The 21,303-nt window shown below is 47.8% G+C and overlaps 1 protein-coding gene across 1 annotated transcript; it reads left to right on the forward strand.

Moving 5' to 3' along the window:
* The first annotated feature begins 320 nt into the window (after positions 1–320).
* LOC121003226 (nicotinamide N-methyltransferase-like) lies at positions 321–20,349 on the forward strand. Its single transcript, XM_040434897.1, has 5 exons — positions 321–430; positions 810–1,052; positions 3,567–3,790; positions 16,334–16,541; positions 19,600–20,349. Exons 3-5 carry the CDS (start codon positions 3,643–3,645, stop codon positions 20,033–20,035), a joined length of 792 nt encoding a protein of 263 aa, XP_040290831.1. The 5' UTR covers positions 321–430; positions 810–1,052; positions 3,567–3,642; the 3' UTR covers positions 20,036–20,349.
* The last annotated feature ends 954 nt before the right edge of the window (positions 20,350–21,303 follow it).

The raw sequence follows: 21,303 nt of genomic DNA on the forward strand, positions 1-21,303 counted from the left end.
ATCAGAGCATCCAGCGCCAGTTCTAAATGTAAGACAGCTTCCTAAAACAGAAATTAGTGACATGCTCTGTCCACTACATAGTTTAAAAGGGTTGTCCCACTAAAAAAATACTACATTTTTCAAACCAACACCTGGACCTGACAATTTCTGTAATTGCATGTAATTAAAAATGTAGCCTAGCCACTGAGTTATTTAATAAAATCTTTCTGTATAGCGCTACCTGCTGTTTGTTCTTTCACTTTTTTCTCTGTCCACTTCACTGAGGTGGACGCACATGCTCTGTTCCATCCTTCAAATGTCACTAACTCTATCCTGTGTGTGAATCTGAGACAGTTATAGGGAGAGAGCTTCAGCTGAAAGGACATGCCCATAAGCTGTGGTAGGAAGAGCAGCAAGAGAAAGAACATGCCCCCCTGAGCCGCAAGCTTGGGTAAGTCTAGCAAAGGAATTGGAGCACTGATTGGGGAGATCTCTGGATCCGTGTGAGGTACAGGGTTGGTTATTCTAGCTTTGTTAGAAAGAGATTGTTATGTACTGTATAATTTTAATTTTTTACATTATTTATGGGATAACCCCTTTAAGTTGGCGCCAGAGCTATACCCAAACAGTTGATGAGCGGTAGTGTGGGGTGTTGGACTCCCACTGGGTAGATGGTGATGGCTTATCCTAAGGAGAGGCCTTCATTTAGTAAATCTGGATAACCCCTTTAACACCATTAGACAATCGCCCCCCCTCCCTCTCTCTTAAACGTAGAAAGTAAGAGTTTGGAGCGTGGGAGTAGGATTAACTTTCTACTATTTGGATCTCAGACAGGAGCCTGCCCCATCGTTCACTTAAAGGAGCTGCCTCACAGATGCTGGAGCTTAGACTGGCAAAAAGATTCACCCAGGCAGGACAGACTGACGGAAGGAGGGGGAAGAGAGAGACAGTGGAGGAGGTGCAGTCCCTGCTTTTCCTCTGTCGCTCCGTGCTGTCAGGAGAAGCTGCTGCGTTTAGTGATTCCTCCTCTGTGCCCCCCTGGCCACTGCTGCAGCTGAATACAGGATTCATGGGTGAGTATCTATAGTCTGCTGTATGCTGCCTTAACTACTGAAGTTATCAAATGGGAGAAAAATGGATGTAAATGGAGATACTGAGGGGCAGCACAGTGGCTCAGTGGTTAGCGCTGGTGCCTTGCAGCAATGGGGTCCTGCATGGAATTTGTATGTTCTTCCAGTGTTTTCATGGACTTCCTCCGGTTTCCTTCCACACTCCAAAGACATACTGATAGAGAACTTAGATTGTGTGCCTCATTGGGCACAGCTTGATGCTAATGTCTGTAAAGTGCAGTGCATACAAAAATATAAAAAAATATATTAACTGCTAGCTGAAAAAGATGTGTACAGCCAGCATCTAAACAATGGGTATAGCATGGTCATTTTCATAAATCCTATATATAATATTAGTAGTATATGAGATTTGAATGTCTCCCTCGACTGTTATGAGTACGTCTACATAGGGTTCTCTTATATGGGCCGATGACAGGTCAATAACAAGCGCCAATCAGCTATATATAAGTTGATCAACGCTTGTTTAAAGGGCCTTTCACATGAGCTGATGCAAAGTGAAAGGTGATGAATGATCGTTGTTACGATCATCCGTCACCCATTCAGTTTGAATACTGTTGGCAGCATATGCTTCTTTACACAAGGTGATATGCTGGTGAAAAACAAGGATTTTTGGTACTGCCTCAAAGATATGATCATCTAAGCCATCAACTCACTACTTTAGTGCGCTTCAAAGGGTTAACTTGCACTGTGATTTATGCTGTTTTGTGCGCGTATAGTGTTGAATTGCATTTATTATGTGTATTGTAATATATCCTGTTCATTTGCACTGTTATTACACTATAGCTTCACTGCACTGTGGGAAGGGTTAAGGCACAGCCAGCTTATACTGAGAGACTTTATGAGGAAAAAAACCTGAAAAAATACTGACATTCTGAGTGTCTGATTTACCTCTGTTGTTTATGTCTGAAGACTTGTTTATGAAAAAAGGAGGGCAGGACAACACACCTAGTTCAGTGAGCAACGGGTGCACGTCTCCAAGGGAGTGGTAAGTTCCCCTACAGGGATCAGATGATCAGGAATACTCGAAAAAAATCGGGTGGATACAGCACATCCTCAAGTGGAGCTTTTATTCCAGATGCAGCGTTTAGGCCAGTGAGGCCTTTTTCAAGCTGCTTGAAAAAGGACTCAGTGGCCGAAAGATTGCATCTGGAATAAAAGCTCCATTTGAGAAAACCCGATTTTTTTCCCCCAGTATTCCTGAAGTCTTGTTTATGTCTAGAAAAACTCCTTAGTCATTCCCATAGACTTTCACTGAAGCTCTGTATAAGTCTATGATAAACAGAAAGTTTAACACTGTTTCTGTTTAGGCTGTGCTTCTCCACTCCACCCCTCCCACTAGAAGGTTCTAGTTAATTTAGAAACTGTATATAATAAGAGCAGTCAGAGCCCTTTGTTGTCTGCAGATAGAAACCAGTGCTTAGTAGGAGAGTGCCAGACTGCAAGAGTGACCGTAAGAAGACACTGAGATGGGGATGCTGAGCCACAGATCCCGGGTTACCAGCCCATTTAACAGAGAGACAGCCGAACAACTTAGCCACAGACCCTGAGTCTCCAGCCTTTGGCCAGGGTACCAGGCTTCTGAGAAAGAAGGACAGCTAGCTCAGGGCTTTCCTCAGCGTCAAACCTTCTTCTGCCACGTTGGAGACTGGAGAATTCAGCTGAGTGCCTTGCCTGTATTGTTTCGCACTTGAGTTCCTCCAGTAAAGAAGCGCACTCGTTAACTGCAGACTCTGACTTTCTGGACTTATTTCCCATTGGGGTGCACCACACCTTACGATCCCTTCCGGAGAGCAGCACTGCGTGGTGACATCTTGATGGTTTCTGAGGGATCCAGCATAGCATTCGGGCCTCCCCAAACACGGCCACCGCAATAACCGATTTGGTCATGCAATTGCTTACCTCATGGACATATTAACCAATGCTTTTTCTTTTTCAGTTTGAATTCTCCTGAGTTGACCTGTTTCCTCCATGTAAAGCAACCACTTACATTGGTTTTCATCCTGTGCAGTATGTAGAATATCCTGTTACTGCATCCAGAGGATAGGTCATCAGTTAAAAATAGTCGGAAAACTCCTTTAATTTCTCCTGTTCTATACCATTACAAGACTTTACTTTTGTACTACAGTGAAGTGGAGGGAATCATGCTGTGAGAGTGGTATCTGCGCAATGTGTTCCATTGTGTGCAGTGAGTGTGTGTGTGTATATCTGTATGTTAAACCTTTTCAGATTTGCTACTGGAGGGGGTCCCAGACACACTTCTTGCACAAATGCCCTCGGTGATCATTATCCACTACTCCAGTAACATGTATGTGCCTCAACCCAAGCTTTATTCATGTTTTTACAGTGCACCATATGAAGTCAGAACAAGTAACTGCAGACCATTGAGATTGTGTAAAAAAGGACTTGGCTCACCCCCGACAGTAACTTGCCAAAACCAGTTCCTTTTCTTCTATTTAGAACAGAGGTCCACTGAGGACACTTCCAGCAGGGTGACGGTACAGCCACTTCAGCAAGTATCTGCAGAGAAGAAACTATGTCGGACTTCACGGGGAAGGAGGAGTACCAGAATTTATTCAGCCCCAAGGCATATCTGGAGTCCTTTTTTCAGCTGGGTGCAGGGTCTATGGGAGATGAGTATTTACAGTTTGTACTCAAAGGCCTAGTGGAGACATTTAATTCAGGTAGGTCAGAATTGTATTTCTTTATATGTTAATTTTTTTTAGGAACCTTGATTTGAGCAATATACCTGCATTGATGTGCTCAGACAGTGGATGATCATATGTATAAATAGCTGTTCGGTAAATGAGCATTCAACCAAGAGCTAACTAAGGCTACTTTCCCACTAGCGTTAATATTTTCCGGTATTGAGATCCGTCATAGGGCCTCAAATACTTTAATACCGGAAAAAAACGCTTCCGTTTTGTCCCCATTCTTTGTCAATGGGGACAAAACGTAACTCAACAGAACAGAATGCTCCAAAATGCATTCCGTTCCGTTCTCATACCGGAGAGCAAACCGCAGCAAGACCCGTCATGCGGAGCAAGACCCGTCATGACTCACAATTCAAATCAATGGGGACGGATCAGTTTTCTCTGACACAATAGAAAACGGATTTGTTTCCCCATGACTTTCAATGGATTTCATGACGGATCCGTCTTGGCTATGTTAAAGATAATACAACCGGATCCGTTCATAATGGATGCAGACGGTTGTATTATCAGCAGGGCCGGTGCAAGGATTTTTGCCACCCTAGGCAAGATAAAAATTGCCGCTCCCCCCCCCCTTATCAGATGATCTGCCCATATCATGACATCACATATGTTCCACCCCTTTCTCAGCATTTAAATTATAACTGTTTCCCTTAGGATTAATCAAGCTTCTTGTAGCTGTCTCCCTGATAGCCGCTAGAGGTGCTTCCGCGATTCTCACTGTGAAAATTACAGTGGGAAGACGCGGAACATAGTTTTGAATGCGTGCGCATGCGCATTCACAGCTGAGAGGAGGATCGGGGAGAAGAGTTCCCAGTGCCGGCGCTGGAGAAAGGTAAGTGGCTGAAGAGGTTTTAACCCCTTCAGCTCTGTGGGAGGGGGACACGAGGGTGCCCCACTCCTAACAACTATATAGTGCCAGGAAAATGAGTTTGTTTTCCTGGCACTATAGTGCTGCTTTACCACCAGTACTGCACAGTGTCTTTTATCTGCAGGAACAGGCTATAGACACCAGTACCACTACATTAAACTGCAGTGGTTCTGGGACTATAGTGTCCTTTTAGGCTCCATTCACACGTCCGCAATTTCATTCTGAATTTTGCGGAACGGAATTGGGGACCTATTTATTCCTATGGGGCAGCACGATGTGCTGCCCGGACACGGAATTGCGGATCCGCACTTCCGGGTCTGCACTTCCGTTCCGCAAAAAAATAGAACATGTCCTATTCTTGTCCACAATTGCGGACAAGAACAGGCATATTCTATTAGTGCCGGCAATGTGCGATCTGCAAAATGCGGAACGCACATTGCCGCTTTCCGTGTTTTGTGGATCTGCGGCTCCGTGTATCCACAAAACACGTTGCGGACGTGTGAATGGAGCCTTAATGTGAGGTAAATTAGTTTCCAATGTAGTATTAATAACTAAACAATTAAATAATAAACATATTGCATTGTCTACTTACCACCAGGACAATAAGATGATCTGGTCTCTGGCTGCAGTCTGGCTCTTGGTCTGGCTCTGGGGACTCCCTTGTCACTCCCTTCTCCCCCCCCCCTCCCTTGTCACTCTCTTCTCCCCCCCCTCCCCTCCCTTGTCACTCTCTTCTCCCCCCTCCCTTGTCACTCTCTTCTCCCCCCCTCCCTTGTCACTCTCTTCTCCCCCCCTCCCCTCCCTTGTCACTCTCTTCTCCCCCCTCCCCTCCCTTGTCACTCTCTTCTCCCCGCTCCCCTCCCTTGTCACTCTCTTCTCCCCCCTCCCCTCCCTTGTCACTCTCTTCTCCCCCCTCCCCTGCCTTTTCACTCTCTTCTCCCCCCTCCCCTCCCTTGTCACTCTCTTCTCCCCCCTCCCTTGTCACTCTCTTCTCCCCCCTCCCTTGTCACTATCTTCTCCCCCCCCCTCCCTTGTCACTCGTCTCTACTACCCCCTCCCTCCCTTGTCACTCTCTTCTCCCCCCTCCCTTGTCACTCTCTTCTCCCCCCCTCCCTTGTCACTCTCTTCTCCCCCCTCCCCCCTCCCCCCTCCCCTCCCTTGTCACTCTCTTCTCCCCCCTTGTCACTCTCTCCCCCCCATCCGTCCCTTGTCACTCTCTCCCCCCCCTCCGTCCTTTGTCACTCTCTCCCCCCCTCCGTCCCTTGTCACTCTCCCCCCCTCCCTTGTCACTCTCTCCCCCCCTCCCTTGTCACTCTCTTCTCCCCCTCCCTCCCTTGTCACTCTCCCCCTCCCTTGTCACTCTCTTCTCCCCCCTCCCCTCCCTTGTCACTCTCTTCTCCCCCCTCCCCTCCCTTGTCACTCTCTTCTCCCCTCTCCCTTCCCTTGTCACTCTCTTCTCCCCCTCCCTTGTCACTCTCTTCTCCCCCCCTCCCCTCCCTTGTCACTCTCTTCTCTTCTTCTCTTTTTCTTCTCCCTTGTCACTCTCTTCTCCCCCTCCCCTCCCTTGTCACTCTCTTCTCCCCCCTCCCTTGTCACTCTCTTCTCCCCCCCTCCCTTGTCACTCTCTTCTCCCCCTCCCTTGTCACTCTTCTCCCCCCTACCCTCCCTTGTCACTCTTCTCCCCCCTACCCTCCCTTGTCACTCTCTTCTCCCCCCTACCCTCCCTTGTCACTCTCTTCTCCCCCTACCCTCCCTTGTCACTCTCTTCTCCCCCCTCCCTTGTCACTCTCTTCTCCCCCCTCCCTCCTTGTCACTCTCTCCCCCTCTCCGTCCCTTGTCACTCTCCCCCCCTCCCTTGTCACTCTCTTCTCCCCCCCTCCCTTGTCACTCTCTTCTCCCCCCTCCCTTGTCACTCTCTTCTCCCCCCTCCGTCCCTTGTCACTCTCTTCTCCCCCCTCCGTCCCTTGTCACTCCCCCCCCCTCCGTCCCTTGTCACTCTCCCCCCTCCCTTGTCACTCTCCCCCCTCCCTTGTCACTCTCTTCTCCCCCCTCCCCTCCCTTGTCACTCTCTTCTCCCCCCTCCCTTGTCACTCTCTTCTCCCTCCCTTGTCACTCTCTTCTCCCCCCCTCCCCTCCCTTGTCACTCTCTTCTCCCCCCCTCCCCCTCCCTTGTCACTCTCTTCTCCCCCACTCCCTTGTCACTATCTTCTACCCCCTCCCTCCTTGTCACTCTCTCCCCCCCTCCGTCCCTTGTCACTCTCCCCCCCTCCCTTGTCACTCTCTTCTCCCCCCTCCCTTGTCACTCTCTTCTCCCCCCTCCCTTGTCACTCTCTTCTCCCCCCTCCGTCCCTTGTCACTCCCCCCCCCTCCGTCCCTTGTCACTCTCCCCCTCCCTTGTCACTCTCCCTCCTCTCTTGTCACTCTCTTATCCCCCCTCCCCTCCCTTGTCACTCTCTTCTCCCCCCTCCCTTGTCACTCTCTTCTCCCTCCCTTGTCACTCTCTTCTCCCCCCATCCCCTCCCTTGTCACTCTCTTCTCCCCCACTCCCTTGTCACTATCTTCTCCCCCCCCTCCCTTGTCACTCTCTTCTACCCCCCCCTCCCTTGTCACTCTCTTCTCCCACCTCCCCTCCCTTGTCACTCTCTTCTCCCCCTCCCCTCCCTTGTCACTCTCTCCCCCCCCTCCGTCCCTTGTGACTCTCCCCCCCCCTCCGTCCCTTGTCACTCTCCCCCTCCCTTGTCATTCTCTTCTCCCCCCTCCCTTGTCAATCTCTTCCCCCCCCCCTCCCTTGTCACTCTCTTCTCCCCCCTCCCCTCCCTTGTCACTCTCTTCTCCCCCCCTCCCTTGTCACTCATCTTCTCCCCCCTCCCTCCCTTGTCACTCTCTCCCCCCCTCCGTCCCTTGTCACTTTCTCCCCCCCTCCGTCCCTTGATACTCTCCCCCCTCCCTTGTCACTCTCTTCTCACCCCCTCCCTTGTCACTTCTTCTCCCCCCCTCCCTTGTCACTTCTTCTCCCCCCCTCCCTTGTCACTCTCTTCTCCCCCTCCCTTGTCACTCTCTTCTCCCCCCTCCCTCCTTTGTCACTCTCCCCCCCTCCCTTGTCACTCTCCCCCCCCCTCCCTTGTCACTCTCTTCTCCCCCCCTTGTCACTCTCCCCCCCCTCCGTCACTTGTCACTCCCCCCCCCTCCCTTGCCACTCTCTTCTCCCCCCTCCCTTGTCACTCTCTTCTCCGCCCCCCTTGTCACTCTCTTCTCCCACCTCCCTCCCTTGTCCCCCCTCCCTCCTTTGTCACTCCCCCCCCTCTTTTGTCACTCTCTTATCCCCCCTCCCTTGTCACTCTTATCCCCCCTCCCTTGTCACTCTCTCCCCCCCCCCTCCGTCCCTTGTCACTCTCTTCTCCCCCCCTCCGTCCCTTGTCACTCTCTCTCCTTTGTCACTCTCCCCCCGCTCCCTTGTCACTCTCTTCTCCCCCCTTGTCACTCTCTTCTCTCCCCCCCTTGTCACTCGTCTCTACTACCCCTCCCTCCCTTGTCACTCTCTTCTCCCCCCTCACTTGTCACTCTCTTCTCCCCCCTCCCTCCTTTGTCACTCTCCCCCCTCTCTTGTCACTCTCTTATCCCCCCCTCCCTTGTCACTCTTATCCCCCCTCCCTCCCTTGTCCCCCTCCCTCCTTTGTCACTCTCCCCCCCTCTCTTGTCACTCTCTTATCCCCCCTCCCTTGTCACTCTTATCCCCCCTCCCTTGTCACTCTTATCCCCCCCTCCCTTGTCACTCTTATCCCCCCTCCCTTGTCACTCTCTTCTCCCCCCCTCCGTCCCTTGTCACTCTCTTCTCCCCCCTCCGTCCCTTGTCACTCTCTCTCCCCCTCCCTCCCTTGTCCCCCCTCCCTCCTTTGTCACTCTCCCCCCGCTCCCTTGTCACTCTCTTCTCCCCCCCTTGTCACTCTCTTCTCTCCCCCCTTGTCACTCTCTTCTCCCCCCTCCCTTGTCACTCTTATCCCCCCTCCCTTGTCACTCTTATCCCCCTCCCTTGTCACTCTCTTTCTCACCCTGCCCCTTGTCACTCTCTCCCCCTCCCTTGTCACTCTCTCCCCCCCTCCGTTCCTTGTCACTCTCTTTCTCCCCTCCCTCCCTTGTCCCCCCTCCCTCCCTTGTCCTCCCCCTCCCTCCTTTGTCACTCTCCCCCCTCCCTTGTCACTCTTATCCCCCCTCCCTTGTCCCCCCTCCCTCCTTTGTCACTCTCCCCCCCTCTCTTGTCACTCTCTTATCCCCCCTCCCTTGTCACTCTTATCCCCCCTCCCTTGTCACTCTTATCCCCCCTCCCTTGTCACTCTCTTCTCCCCCCCTCCGTCCCTTGTCACTCTCTTCTCCCCCCTCCGTCCCTTGTCACTCTCTCTCCCTCCCTTGTCCCCGCCTACCTCCTTTGTCACTCTCCCCCCGCTCCCTTGTCACTCTCTTCTCCCCCCCTTGTCACTCTCTTCTCTCCCCCCTTGTCACTCTCTTCTCCCCCCTACCTTGTCACTCTTATCCCCCCTCCCTTGTCACTCTTATCCCCCTCCCTTGTCACTCTCTTTCTCACCCTGCCCCTTGTCACTCTCTCCCCCTCTCTTTTCACTCTCTCCCCCCCCCTCCGTTCCTTGTCACTCTCTTTCTCCCCTCCCTCCCTTGTCCTCCCCCTCCCTCCTTTGTCACTCTCCCCCCTCCCTTGTCACTCTCTTCTCCCTCCCTTGTCACTCTTATCCCCCCTCCCTCCCTTGTCCCCCCTCCCTCCCTCCTTTGTCACTCTCCCCCCCTCTCTTGTCACTCTCTTATCCCCCCTCCCTTGTCACTCTTATCCCCCCTCCCTTGTCACTCTTTTCCCCCCTCCCTTGTCACTCTTATCCCCCCTCCCTTGTCACTCTCTTCTCCCCCCCTCTGTCCCTTGTCACTCTCTTCTCCCCCCTCCGTCCCTTGTCACTCTCTCTCCCCCTCCCTCCCTTGTCCCCCCCTCCCTCCTTTGTCACTCTCCCCCGCTCCCTTGTCACTCTCTTCTCCCCCCTTGTCACTCTCTTCTCTCCCCCCCTTGTCACTCTCTTCTCCCCCCCTCCCTTGTCACTCTTATCCCCCCTCCCTTGTCACTCTTATCCCCCTCCTTTTGTTACTCTCTTTCTCACCCTGCCCCTTGTCACTCTCTCCCCCTCCCTTGTCACTCTCTCCCCCCCTCCGTCCCTTGTCACTCTCTTTCTCCCCTCCCTTGTCCCCCCTCCCTTGTCCTCCCCCTCCCTCCTTTGTCACTCTCCCCCCTCCCTTGTCACTCTCTTCTCCCCTCCCTTGTCACTCTTATCCCCCCTCCCTCGTCACTCTTATCCCCCCTCCCTTGTCACTCTCTTCTCCCCCCCTCCGTCCCTTGTCACCTTCTTCTCCCCCCTCCGTCCCTTGTCACCTTCTTCTCCCCCCTCCGTCCCTTGTCACTCTCTCTCCCCCTTCCTCCCTTGTCCCCCCCTCCCTCCTTTGTCACTCTCCCCCCGCTCCCTTGTCACTCTCTTCTCCACCCTTGTCACTCTCTTCTCTCCCCCCCTTGTCACTCTCTTCTCCCCCCCTCCCTTGTCACTCTTATCCCCCCTCCCTTGTCACTCTTATCCCCCTCCCTTTGTTACTCTCTTTCTCACCCTGCCCCTTGTCACTCTCTCCCCCTCCCTTGTCACTCTCCCCCCCTCCGTCCCTTGTCACTCTCTTTCTCCCCTCCCTTGTCCCCCCTCCCTCCCTTGTCCTCCCCCTCCCTCCCTTGTCCTCCCCCTCCCTCCTTTGTCACTCTCCCCCCTCCCTTGTCACTCTCACCCCCCCTCCCTTGTCACTCTCACTCCCCCTCCCTTGTCACTCTCACCCCCCCCTCTCTTGTCACTCTCATTCCCCCCCTCCCCCTTGTCACTCTCATTTCCTCCCCCCCGTCCCTTGTCACTCATTTACTCCCCCCCTCCCTTGTCACTCTCATTTACTCCCCCCTCCCTTGCCACTCTCATATACTACCCCCCCTCCCTTGTCATTCTCATTTACTACCCCCCCTCCCTTGTCACTCTCACCCCCCCCACTGCCTTATCACTCTCATTCCCCCCCACTCCCTTGTCACTCTAATTTCCCCCCCACTCCCTTTTCACTCTCATTTCCCCCCCACTCCCTTTTCACTCTCATTTCCCCCCCACTCCCTTGTCACTCTCATTTACCCCCCCCACTCCCTTGTCACTCTCATTCCCCCCCCAGTCCCTTGTCACTCTGATTTACTCCCCCCCACTCCCTTGTCACTCTCATTTACTCCCCCCCTCCCTTGTCACTCTCATTCCCCCCCACCTCTAGCGTAGCGTGGCCGAGCTCTGTTCGGTCCGCTGTACAGGAGCATTTGTTTCCTCTACCCGGCCGGACTGAAAGGAAGTGCACACTAAGTGAGCACTTCCTGTCAGTCCGGCCGGGTACAGGAAACAAATGCTCCTGTACCGCGGACCGAACAGAGCTCGGCCACGCTACATTAGAGGCGCTTCCCTCCTGTCGGTCCCTCTCTTCAGGCTGCGCCCGGGCAGTCATAGACGCACCAGCCCGGGCAGTGTGGCAGCCGCCCGGTGCGGGGGAGGGCCCGTCGCCATACTTTAAAACAAAACTTGCGGCCGGCGCCCCCTGCTAAATTGCGCCCTAGGCAGCTGCCTAGGTTGCCTTACACGTGGCGCCGGCCCTGATTATCAGTAACAGAAGCGTTTTTGCTGAACCCTGCCTGATGCAGCAAAAACGCTAGTGTGAAAGTAGCCTTAAGGATATGGGTGCCCAGACATGCTCAGGTCTTGTTTATGTTTTATGATGCACCTTGGATTTTGCTGCACTATGCGACATGCTATCTAACTGCATGAAAACTCTGGATTTTGGTGTTTTTTTTGCAAAAAAAATAGCTGTTTTGGGAACGTTTTTATTTTTTGTTATTTAAATCGTTGATCTGACAGGTTAGATCATGTGCTATTTCTATAGAGCAAGTTGTTATGGACGTGACAATACCAAATATGACAACTTTTTGGGGGTTTTTGTTTCAGTTTTACATAATAAAGCATTTTTGAAAAAAATAAATGTTTTAGTGTCTCCACATTCTGAAAGCCATATTATTATATATTTTTTTTAGGAGACTGTCTTATGTAGGGGCTCATTTTTTGCGAGATGAGATGTTGGTTTGATTGGCACTTGTTGGGGTGCATATGACATTTTGGTTGCCTTGCTATTACACTTTTTGTGATGTAAGGTGACAAAAATGGCTTTTGACACCGTATTTATATATATATATTTTTTGCTGTGTTCACCTGAGGGGTTAGGTCATGTGTTTTTATAGAGCAGGTTTTTACGGACGCGGCGATACCTAATATGTATACTTTTTTTAATTTAAGTTTTACACAATATCATTTTTGAAACAAAAAAAAAATCATGTTTTAATGTCTCCATAGTCTGAGAGCCATATATATATATTTTTTTGGGCGATTTTCCTATGTAGGGGCTAATTTTTTGCGGGATGAGATGGTGGTTTGATTGGTACTATTTTGGGAGGAATATAACTTTTTGATCTCTTGCTATTACACTTTTTGTGATGTGAGGTGACTAAAATGGCTTTTTTGACACTGTTTTTATATTTTTATTTTTACGGTATTTAGCTGAGGGGTTAGGTTATGTGATATTTTTATAGAGCAGGTTCTTACGGATGCGGCGATACCTAATATGTATAGTTTTTTTACATTTATTTTACTTTAACACAATAACAGCATTTTAGAAAAACAAAAATCATGTTTTAGTGTCTCCATAGTCTGAGAGCCATATTTTTTAAAATTTTTGGGCGATTGTCTCATGTAGGGGCTAATTTTTTGCGGGATGAGGTGCCGATTTGATTGGTACCATTTTGGCGTACATACGACTTTTTTAATCATTTTTATTACCTTTTTTCATCATAGTTTTTATTTTTTTATGGCGTTCACTGTGCGGGGAAAGTAACATGACGCGGTGATATCAAACATGTGTAGTGCATTTTATTTTTTACATTTTTAAGCAGTGACAAATGTGTTTTTTTTTATTTTAACTTTTTTTTTTTTTTACCCAGACCCAATTGGTTCTTGGAGATCCAGTGGGTCTGATGTCTGTATAATACAATACAGTACACTATATACTGTACTGTACTGTATTTTCACTTTACACTTAATCTGATCAGACTTCTGCCTTTAGCAGAAGTCTGATCAGACTTAGCTTTACCATGGCAAGCCGGAAGCCTGTGAATGCGCCCGGTTGCCATGGTAACCTTCACCCGCTGCCACAACAGAGCAGAGGGTGTTGGGGAGGGAGAACTCCCTCTGTGATCCCATCAAGAATCGGGGGCTGAAACGGCAAAGCAGCCCCTGATGGGAGAGAGAGGGGGTTCTCCCTCCCTGTTAACCCCTTCCATACAGCGGTCCCTACGGCATGGAAGGGGTTAAACGGCTGACATCACAGCATAGATGTCAGCCGTTTCAAGTAGAGTGGCAGCTGTGTGCTGACACTCTGCTAAAACCGCTCGGCCATCCTGGAAATGAGAGGGGGCGGGAGGGATGATCGGGCGCCAGCCCGCACTGTCAGCACCGCCTGCACCCCTCCCCACACAGCCCGCCAGCACATAACAATGAGGGCTGCAGTGTTGAGTGTTAAAAATTAAAAGATCTGTCATTTTAAAGTTTCTCATCCTCGTGGTCACGGACCACGGGGATCAGAAACTTCCGAAAGTGAAAGTGAATTGACCTGCGGTTTGCAGCGATCGCCGATACGGGGGGGTCACAGGACCCCCCTCGGCATTGTCAGAGAGTGCCTGCTGAATGATTTCGGGGTGGTGATCGGAAATACACAGGGCCTACCTGTACGCCCTGTGTCCTTAAGGCTGGGTTCAGACCTGAGCATATTTGATATGCACGTTTAACGCGCGTTTGTGTCGCGCGTTTTTGTCGCGCGTTTTTGTCCATAGTCAATGCGCGTATTATGCGCGTTTGTGTGATTAACAGCAGTGTCCTATGGCTGCAAACGCGCGACAAAACGCCCCAAAGAAGCTCAAGAACTTGTTTGAGCGTAGGGCGTTTTTCAGCGCGTTCAAATGCGCTGTAAAACGCTCAAGTGAGAACCAGGGCCATAGGGAAGCATTGATTTTCATGTGTTGAGCGTTTTACAGCGCGTTTGAACGCGCTGTAAAACGCTCAAGTGTGAACCCAGCCTAAGTCCTGTGTCCCCAAGAGGTTAAAGTGCCTCTAATTAACCCCAAATAAAGTTCAGCTGCTCTAGTTGATCTCTCCTGAAATTTTTTTAGTCGCATCCCACAGCAAAAGCCATGGTCCACAGAGAGCTTCCAAAGCATCAGAGGGATCTCATTGTTAAAAGGTATCAGTCAGGAGAAGAGTACAAAAGAATTTCCAAGGCATTAGATATACCATGCAACACAGTGAAGACAGTCATCATCAAGTGGAGAAAATATAGCACAACAGTGACATTACCAAGAACTGGACGTCCCTCAAAAATTAAACTTGTGATCAGCTTATCACTAGAAACATCAAGCAAAAAGAGTTTGCCCAAAGAAGATAACCCTTTAAATTGATGATTGAACAGTATTAAGCTGCATTTACTGATATTGCTAATCCCACATATAACGTTTGCCCTTCAAAATCAACTAGATTAGGGACAATCTAAACAGTTAGGGCCCTTTTATCTAGGCCAATAGATCGGACAGTGATCAGGAACAAACTTTCAGGAGGGTCATTTGTAGTACTCCAGTGCAACACAGGGTTTCTGCAATTGGTTTGTACAATTTGTACTATTAATATAATGCATCTTGTATTCATTATGTTTCAGCATGAACTAGTCATGGCCAGGACTAAAAATAATAATGGCCCAGTCCTCTCTGGACTTTAGGGTGGGGGCTCGTCTCACGTTTGAACATCTAGGAGAAATTTGCTTTGTACAGAAGATTGCTGGATGTACTATAACTCCTATTTAGTGCACAGTAAAGAGAGACTTTTGTTAAGTTTAAACTGGTGTTGCTACTGACTCTCCTAACAGCACACGCTGGCCATTGCATCCATTTCAAGCCCTGCCTTGCACCCACATGGACAGGGTAGGAGTCCAAGCTACAGGGAGTGCCCAAGGGAATATAGGGTGCTATCAAATATAAGTTATACCACCACACTATGTTGGATGTATGGGGGTATAATGTCACAACCCAAACTATTGTGAATAAATTGTTTGAACTGGGTATTTTAAAACAACTTTTACTATATTTTGTTAAAATAAGTATAAATTTGTTCTCCTGTTTTTCCCTCACATAAATCCCTACCTAAAAGGAGGGCTGGGGGCTGAACTGGTTACCTGCCTATCAGACACAGGGGCGGAACGGGTGCAGACCCATTAATTTTCAATAGGTCCGGAATGTGCTGTCCGCATTTGCGGATCCGCACTTCCGTATCTGTGCTTCCGTTTCCGCAAAAAAATAGAACATGTCCTATTCTTGTCCGCAATTGCAGACAAGATTAGGCATTTTCTATTATAGTGCCGGCGATGTGCGGCCCACAAATTGCGGAATGCACATTGCCGGTGTCCGTGTTTTGCGGATCCGCAAAACACTTACGGACGTGTGAATGGACCCTCATAGTAAAATTATTAAAGGTTACGTTTTATCTTCCTGTATATTCTAATGGATTGCCTTCCTTGTACAATGTTATAATATACTTTCTATTTTAGAAAGTATATTAAAGTGCATTTGTATTGTGCGGCAGTTGTGAGCGGTTCTGCTGCGATACTGCAGGTATATAGAGGGACAAGCGTTATTGGAGCAAATAATTTCTACTGGTGTGATATACCAGTCGACCCCCAAAAAAACTGATTGAAGCGGGGTGTTATATACCAATATACTTTCTTTATAGTGCATTTGAGTACTGTATAGTGCATTTGCGCATGCTTGTACGCGAAAATTATATTGCTGATATTTCGCATAAAAAAAAAAAATGAATGGAGATCGCAAATTCGAATAATACATCTGGTATGTCACTGTCCATGTTGTGGGACTATTTGTGCACTTCTAGTAATTATTTCTTGGCTGCAAATATGAGCTAAAGGTTTTTCAGGTTCGCCTGCTATTAAAATAAATGGGACCCGCTGCGAACTTGCTGTTCGCGAACATTTAATCGCGTTTGCGAACCGCCCCGGCAGATGTTCGTCCATCACTATGCTTTTCTGGATAGATGGGCAGAAATTCCTACAGATACTCCAAAATCTTGTAGAAAGCCTTCCCAGAGGAGTGGGCAATGTTTTAGCTGCAGAGGGGTGACCAACTCGATATAAATGTGTATGGATGTAAAATGGGATGTCATTAAAGCTTCTTTAGGTGTAATGTGTAGGTGTCCCAATACTTTTATCCATATAGGGTATCATAGAGAAGCCCACACAGCTGCTATGAGGAACAAGTTTGTATGCCACTCAACAAAGAACATTTCCTTTAATTGCTTTTACTCAACTAATAGGAAATGAATGCAATTATTTTACTTAAAGTAAACCTCAAACTGGCTGCAATTATCATTTTGAATGACATTATTTAGCTATAGATCAGCAAGTGTTGGTGTAATGATCGTTTTTTTTTCTATAAGGAAAAGTGAAAGGTGATACAATGATTGACATTGGAACTGGACCCACCATATACCAGCTTCTATCAGCATGTGAAGGCTTTAAGAACATCATTGTCTCTGATTTTACTGACAAAAACAGGGAGGAATTTAATGTGTGGCTTAAAAATCAGCCTGGAGCATTTGACTGGAGCCCTGTCGTGAAACATGTGTGCCGGCTAGAAGGCGACAGGTATGTGCAACACATGCTAAAACGTATCTTTTACAAATTATATTGGCTGAATAGGATCAGAAATAATTACAATAATATAAAAATTTCTAAATGTTAAAAACTACAGTTTGAAATTCCTTAACCCCCTCAATGTCAAGTCATGCAAGATAAAGTGTGGTGTGCTTCTTCGTTGTAGAAGTCTAGTGAAGCAGTTATCTGACATGCAGAAACACATGCCTATGCAATGTTTTCAGAGGACCGTCCACTTTCTAAGGCAGGAAGAGGGACTGAGGAAATTGTGGACTGGTTGGAACCTATTCTTAGGATCTGTGGGATTCCAAACTGATGGACCCCCACTGATCTGATTGCGACCAAAAAAAAAAAGCAGATATCTCATTGTCAGAGGATAACCGACTTCAAATTCAAGGAAGACTTTGGAACAAATTTACAAGTTATACAGATTTATCACAACGACTGATGCTAAATAATAAATTTGGTCCACTTTTAGACCCTTTTCTCTGAGATTACACCATCTATTGGTTGGCATAATTTGTGCCTGCATTTTGTGCCAAAATTTGGTGCCTGGTGTTGCATAATAAGCTACCGTATTTTTCGCCCCATAAGACGCCCCCCCCCCAAAATGGGGGAAAAATGCCCCTGCGTCTTATGGGGCGAATGCTGAAATTTTTGACATTGCAGGCTGCGATGTATGAGCTTCTGTAGAATGCAGGCAGGCAGGCCGGGAGCGCGGCAGCGTAACTCCCTGATGTCACGTGCCTGTGCCGCCTACTTTATGAATGAAGCAGGCGGCGCAGGCACGTGACGTCAGTGAGTGACATGCCGGCCGCCCGGCCTGCCTGCATTGTACAGAAGCTGTTAGGATGTACGGTAATGTTAGGAGTGAGGTGGCATGTTTAATCACTTTTAATTGAATGAGACATTTTATATTTGTATACTGCAGCACTGCAGCGGTGGGGGGGGGAAATCTGTAGATGACAGTTTTATGGGGGACATCTGTGGATGGCACTGTTAAGGGCTGGGGGGTCTGTGGATGGCACTGTTATGGGGTGGGGGGTCTGTGGATGGCACATATATAACAGTGCCACCCATAGATCCCCCATAACAGTGCCACCCGCAGATCCCCCATAACAGTGCCACCCACTGATCCCCCATAACAGTGCCACCCACAGATCCCCCATATAACAGTGTCAGCCACAGATCCCCCCTGTAACAGTGTCAGCCACAGATCCCCCCTGTAACAGTGTCAGCCACAGATCCCCCCTGTAACAGTGTCAGCCACAGATCCCCCCTGTAACAGTGTCAGCCACAGATCCCCCTGTAACTGTGTCAGCCACAGATCCCCCCTGTAACAGTGTCAGCCACAGATCCCCCTGTAACGGTGTCAGCCACAGATCCCCCCTGTAACGGTGTCAGCCACAGATCCCCCCTGTAGCGGTGTCAGCCACAGATCCACCCTGTAACAGTGTCAGCCACAGATCCCCCCTGTAACATTGTCAGCCACAGATCCCCCTGCAACAGTGTCCGTCACAGATCCCCCCATAACAGTGCGTCATCCACAGATCCCCCCATAACAGTGCGTCATCCACAGATCACCCCATAACAGTGCCATCCCCAGATCCCCCATAATAGTGCCATCCACAGATCCCCAGTAATAGTGCCATCCACAGACCACCATTAGCACACCTTTTGGTTAAAAAAAAAGTTTTTCCTATTTTCCTCCCCAAAAATCTAGGTGCGTCTTATGGGCCGGTGCGTCTTATAGGGCGAAACATACGGTATGCCTTTTTTTTGCAATACCACATAACAGTTGAGCAGGGCACAGTATAAAATTACCAGTTCAACATCCGGCCATTCACCCTCCTGACTAGGAGCATTTTTTATCTTTTTCGTACATGTGAAAGCCATAACTTCTATTTTTGATTATATAAATAATTTTGTACCCTTTTCTGTGATACATGGGGCCTTACATTTGTCATTTTTATTTTAATATATATATTTTTAATATATATATTTTTAATATATATATATTTTTTTTATTTATAATCCTTTGTAAAAGGAAAAAATTGTCTGTTTTTCACATTAAGAAAATTGTTACTGTGCAGCCAAACCATTTTGTGTATTTGCTTTTCTGTGCCTTGAAAAAGTATTCATATCCCTTGAACTTTTCAACATTTTTTTCAAGTTACACCCACAAACTTTATTTATTGGGATTTTATGTGATAGACCAACACAAAGTAGCAAGTATGTATGAAGTGAAAATAATACATGGTTTTGAATTTCTTTTTTAGATAAAAATCTAGGAAGTGTGGCATGCTTTTGTAGTCAGCCCCCCTGAGTCAATACTGTACGACCATGTTTCACTGCAATTACAGATGCATCTCTTTTGGGCTATGTCTCTGCCAGCTTTGCATATCTAGAGGCTGAAATTTTTGCCCACTCTCCTTTGCAAAATAGTTCAGTCAGATTGGATGGAGAGCACCTATGAACAGCAATTTTCAAGTCTTGCCACAGATTCTCAATAGGATTAAGGGCTGGCCTTTGACTGGGCCATTCTAACACATGAATATGCTTCGATCTAAGCTATTTAATTGTAGCCCTGACTGTATGTTTAGGGTGGGTTCACATCAGCGTTATGGATTCTGTTTTTGTTTTCCATTATAACATGGTTATAACTGAAAATAATGGAATTCATAAGACGGAAGTCCAAACGGAAGCCTTTAAGAGGCATTCCGTTTTAATCCGTCATAATAAAAGTCAATATGAATCATAACAGATCCGTCTAGTTCCCGTTATGCAAGACGGAAAACAAAGTCTTGTCGACAGAACTTTTTTTTTCCGTTCTGCATAACGGTAACCAGACGGATCCGTTATGCTGCCCATAGGCTTCTATTATGAAGGATGAAAACGGAATGCCTCTTAACTTAGCAATGACAAGAAAGCCCAATGTGTCCTCTTATCCCGGTGTCCTGTCCTGTTGCCTGGTATGGTCTATGCTTTCAGATTCTAGGAATACTCATAGATAAAATGTTTTCAAAGTAATGATTCTTTTTCATTACAGGATACCTTGGCAAGAAAAGGAAGAACGGCTAAGAAAAGCCATAAAACTAGTCCTGAAGTGTGATGTATTTAATACAAATCCCATAGATCCAGTTACTATTCCCCAAGTTGATTGTCTCCTGAGTTGCCTGTGTCTGGAGGGAGCGTGTAAAGATTTTGAATCCTATATCACTGCTCTAAAAAACATGACTACATTATTAAAACTGGGTGGTTACTTAGTGATGACGGGTGATCTGGGAAACAATTACTACATGGTAGGCGACGTGAAGTTCTCTGGCCTAAACCTTAATGAAGCCTTTCTTACGGAAGCTATAACTGGAGCTGGATATGTCATCGAAAGCTTTCAGCAATCTGAGAAGACAGAAGATTCTGTAGAAGACAAAGCTGATTTCACAGCTTATTATGTCATTGTTGCTAGGAAAGAAAGAAATGTCTAAGTAGTGTGTAGCTTAAAGTGTGTATAAAAAATCTAATTAATAGTGCAGATTGAGATGGGAAATTGCATGGCCTGACTGATTACTAGGGGAACTACATCTCTTGCACCATAATTCTTTCAAATGACTCAAGTTGCCATTTTAAGATGTTATAAAGGATTAGGTGGAAAACCTGTCCAAAAAGTTGTGTTTTTTGAGGGCACATAGACCTATAACGAAATTTTTTTAACAAATGTTACTGCACATGAGTGTAGTCCTATGTTAACAAAAGTAAAAATAATAAAGAATCTATAAAAAGCAGCTGATTGTAGCATTTAACCAAAAGATCCAAAGTATGTATGCTTTGATGTTTGTGGGGCGTGTTCTTCCCTCACCGTCAAAAATGTAGGGCGTGGTTTTATTTTTTGTTTTCCCCCTATACAGTAAGTATAGTTGAGGTATGGCATTGCGCACTGGTGATGTCAGTGCTACAGTCTTTAGCCACTAGGAGATCCCCTTCATCTTGGCCAATGACTACAATAAATTTTGTGTACGCTAAATTGCATAATTGGTGGGTAGGTACATGGCAGTGGCTCTACTGTATAAGAACACATAGGGACACCACACACCTCACATAGGCCAGTGGATAAATTATAAAAGGAGATGTCATTTTAGAATTTGGTGGATCTGTTAGGCTTATGCCCATATAATTAACTCCTGTATGATGAGCCAGGTTACACTAAAGGCTGAAGCCTGAAAGATTACATCACAGACTACAAACACGTCCTATACTTTGCAAAATATATCAACCATGCAGCTTGGATTAGGGAGATCTGACAAACACTGTACAACATGTGCACCATCATTGTTGCATTTGCGAGATGGACTGTTTAAGAACTATGGCTGTCTTGTGAGATGAATTGTTAACCTGGTTAAGTGTCTGCCTGAATGCTGATCTGCTGTTTTGCAGTAAAGATAAATGTTGCTGTAGCCAGGGCCGTCTTTAATGCAGGCAAAAAGGGGCAGCTGCCCCGGGCCCAGTTGCTCCTGGGGGGCCCAAGGCAGCTGCCTTTTGAGCCCCGCTGGCCACTACCCACAAATTCAATGACATCGTCGTAAAATATCTTGTCTCCGCTCCGCTGGCTCCGTGTACCAATCCTATCCTTCACTATGCGAGTGGCATGGCTCGCATAGTGAAGGACTTACTTGCTTGCTCCTCCTCCCGGCCTCCCCTGCCCTTTGCGTACACCGCGCGCCGTGATGTCACGCAGAAGCACTGCCCACTTCCAGCC

This window comes from Bufo bufo, chromosome 6, assembly GCF_905171765.1.
Source record: "Bufo bufo chromosome 6, aBufBuf1.1, whole genome shotgun sequence".
Classification (NCBI taxonomy): domain Eukaryota; kingdom Metazoa; phylum Chordata; class Amphibia; order Anura; family Bufonidae; genus Bufo; species Bufo bufo.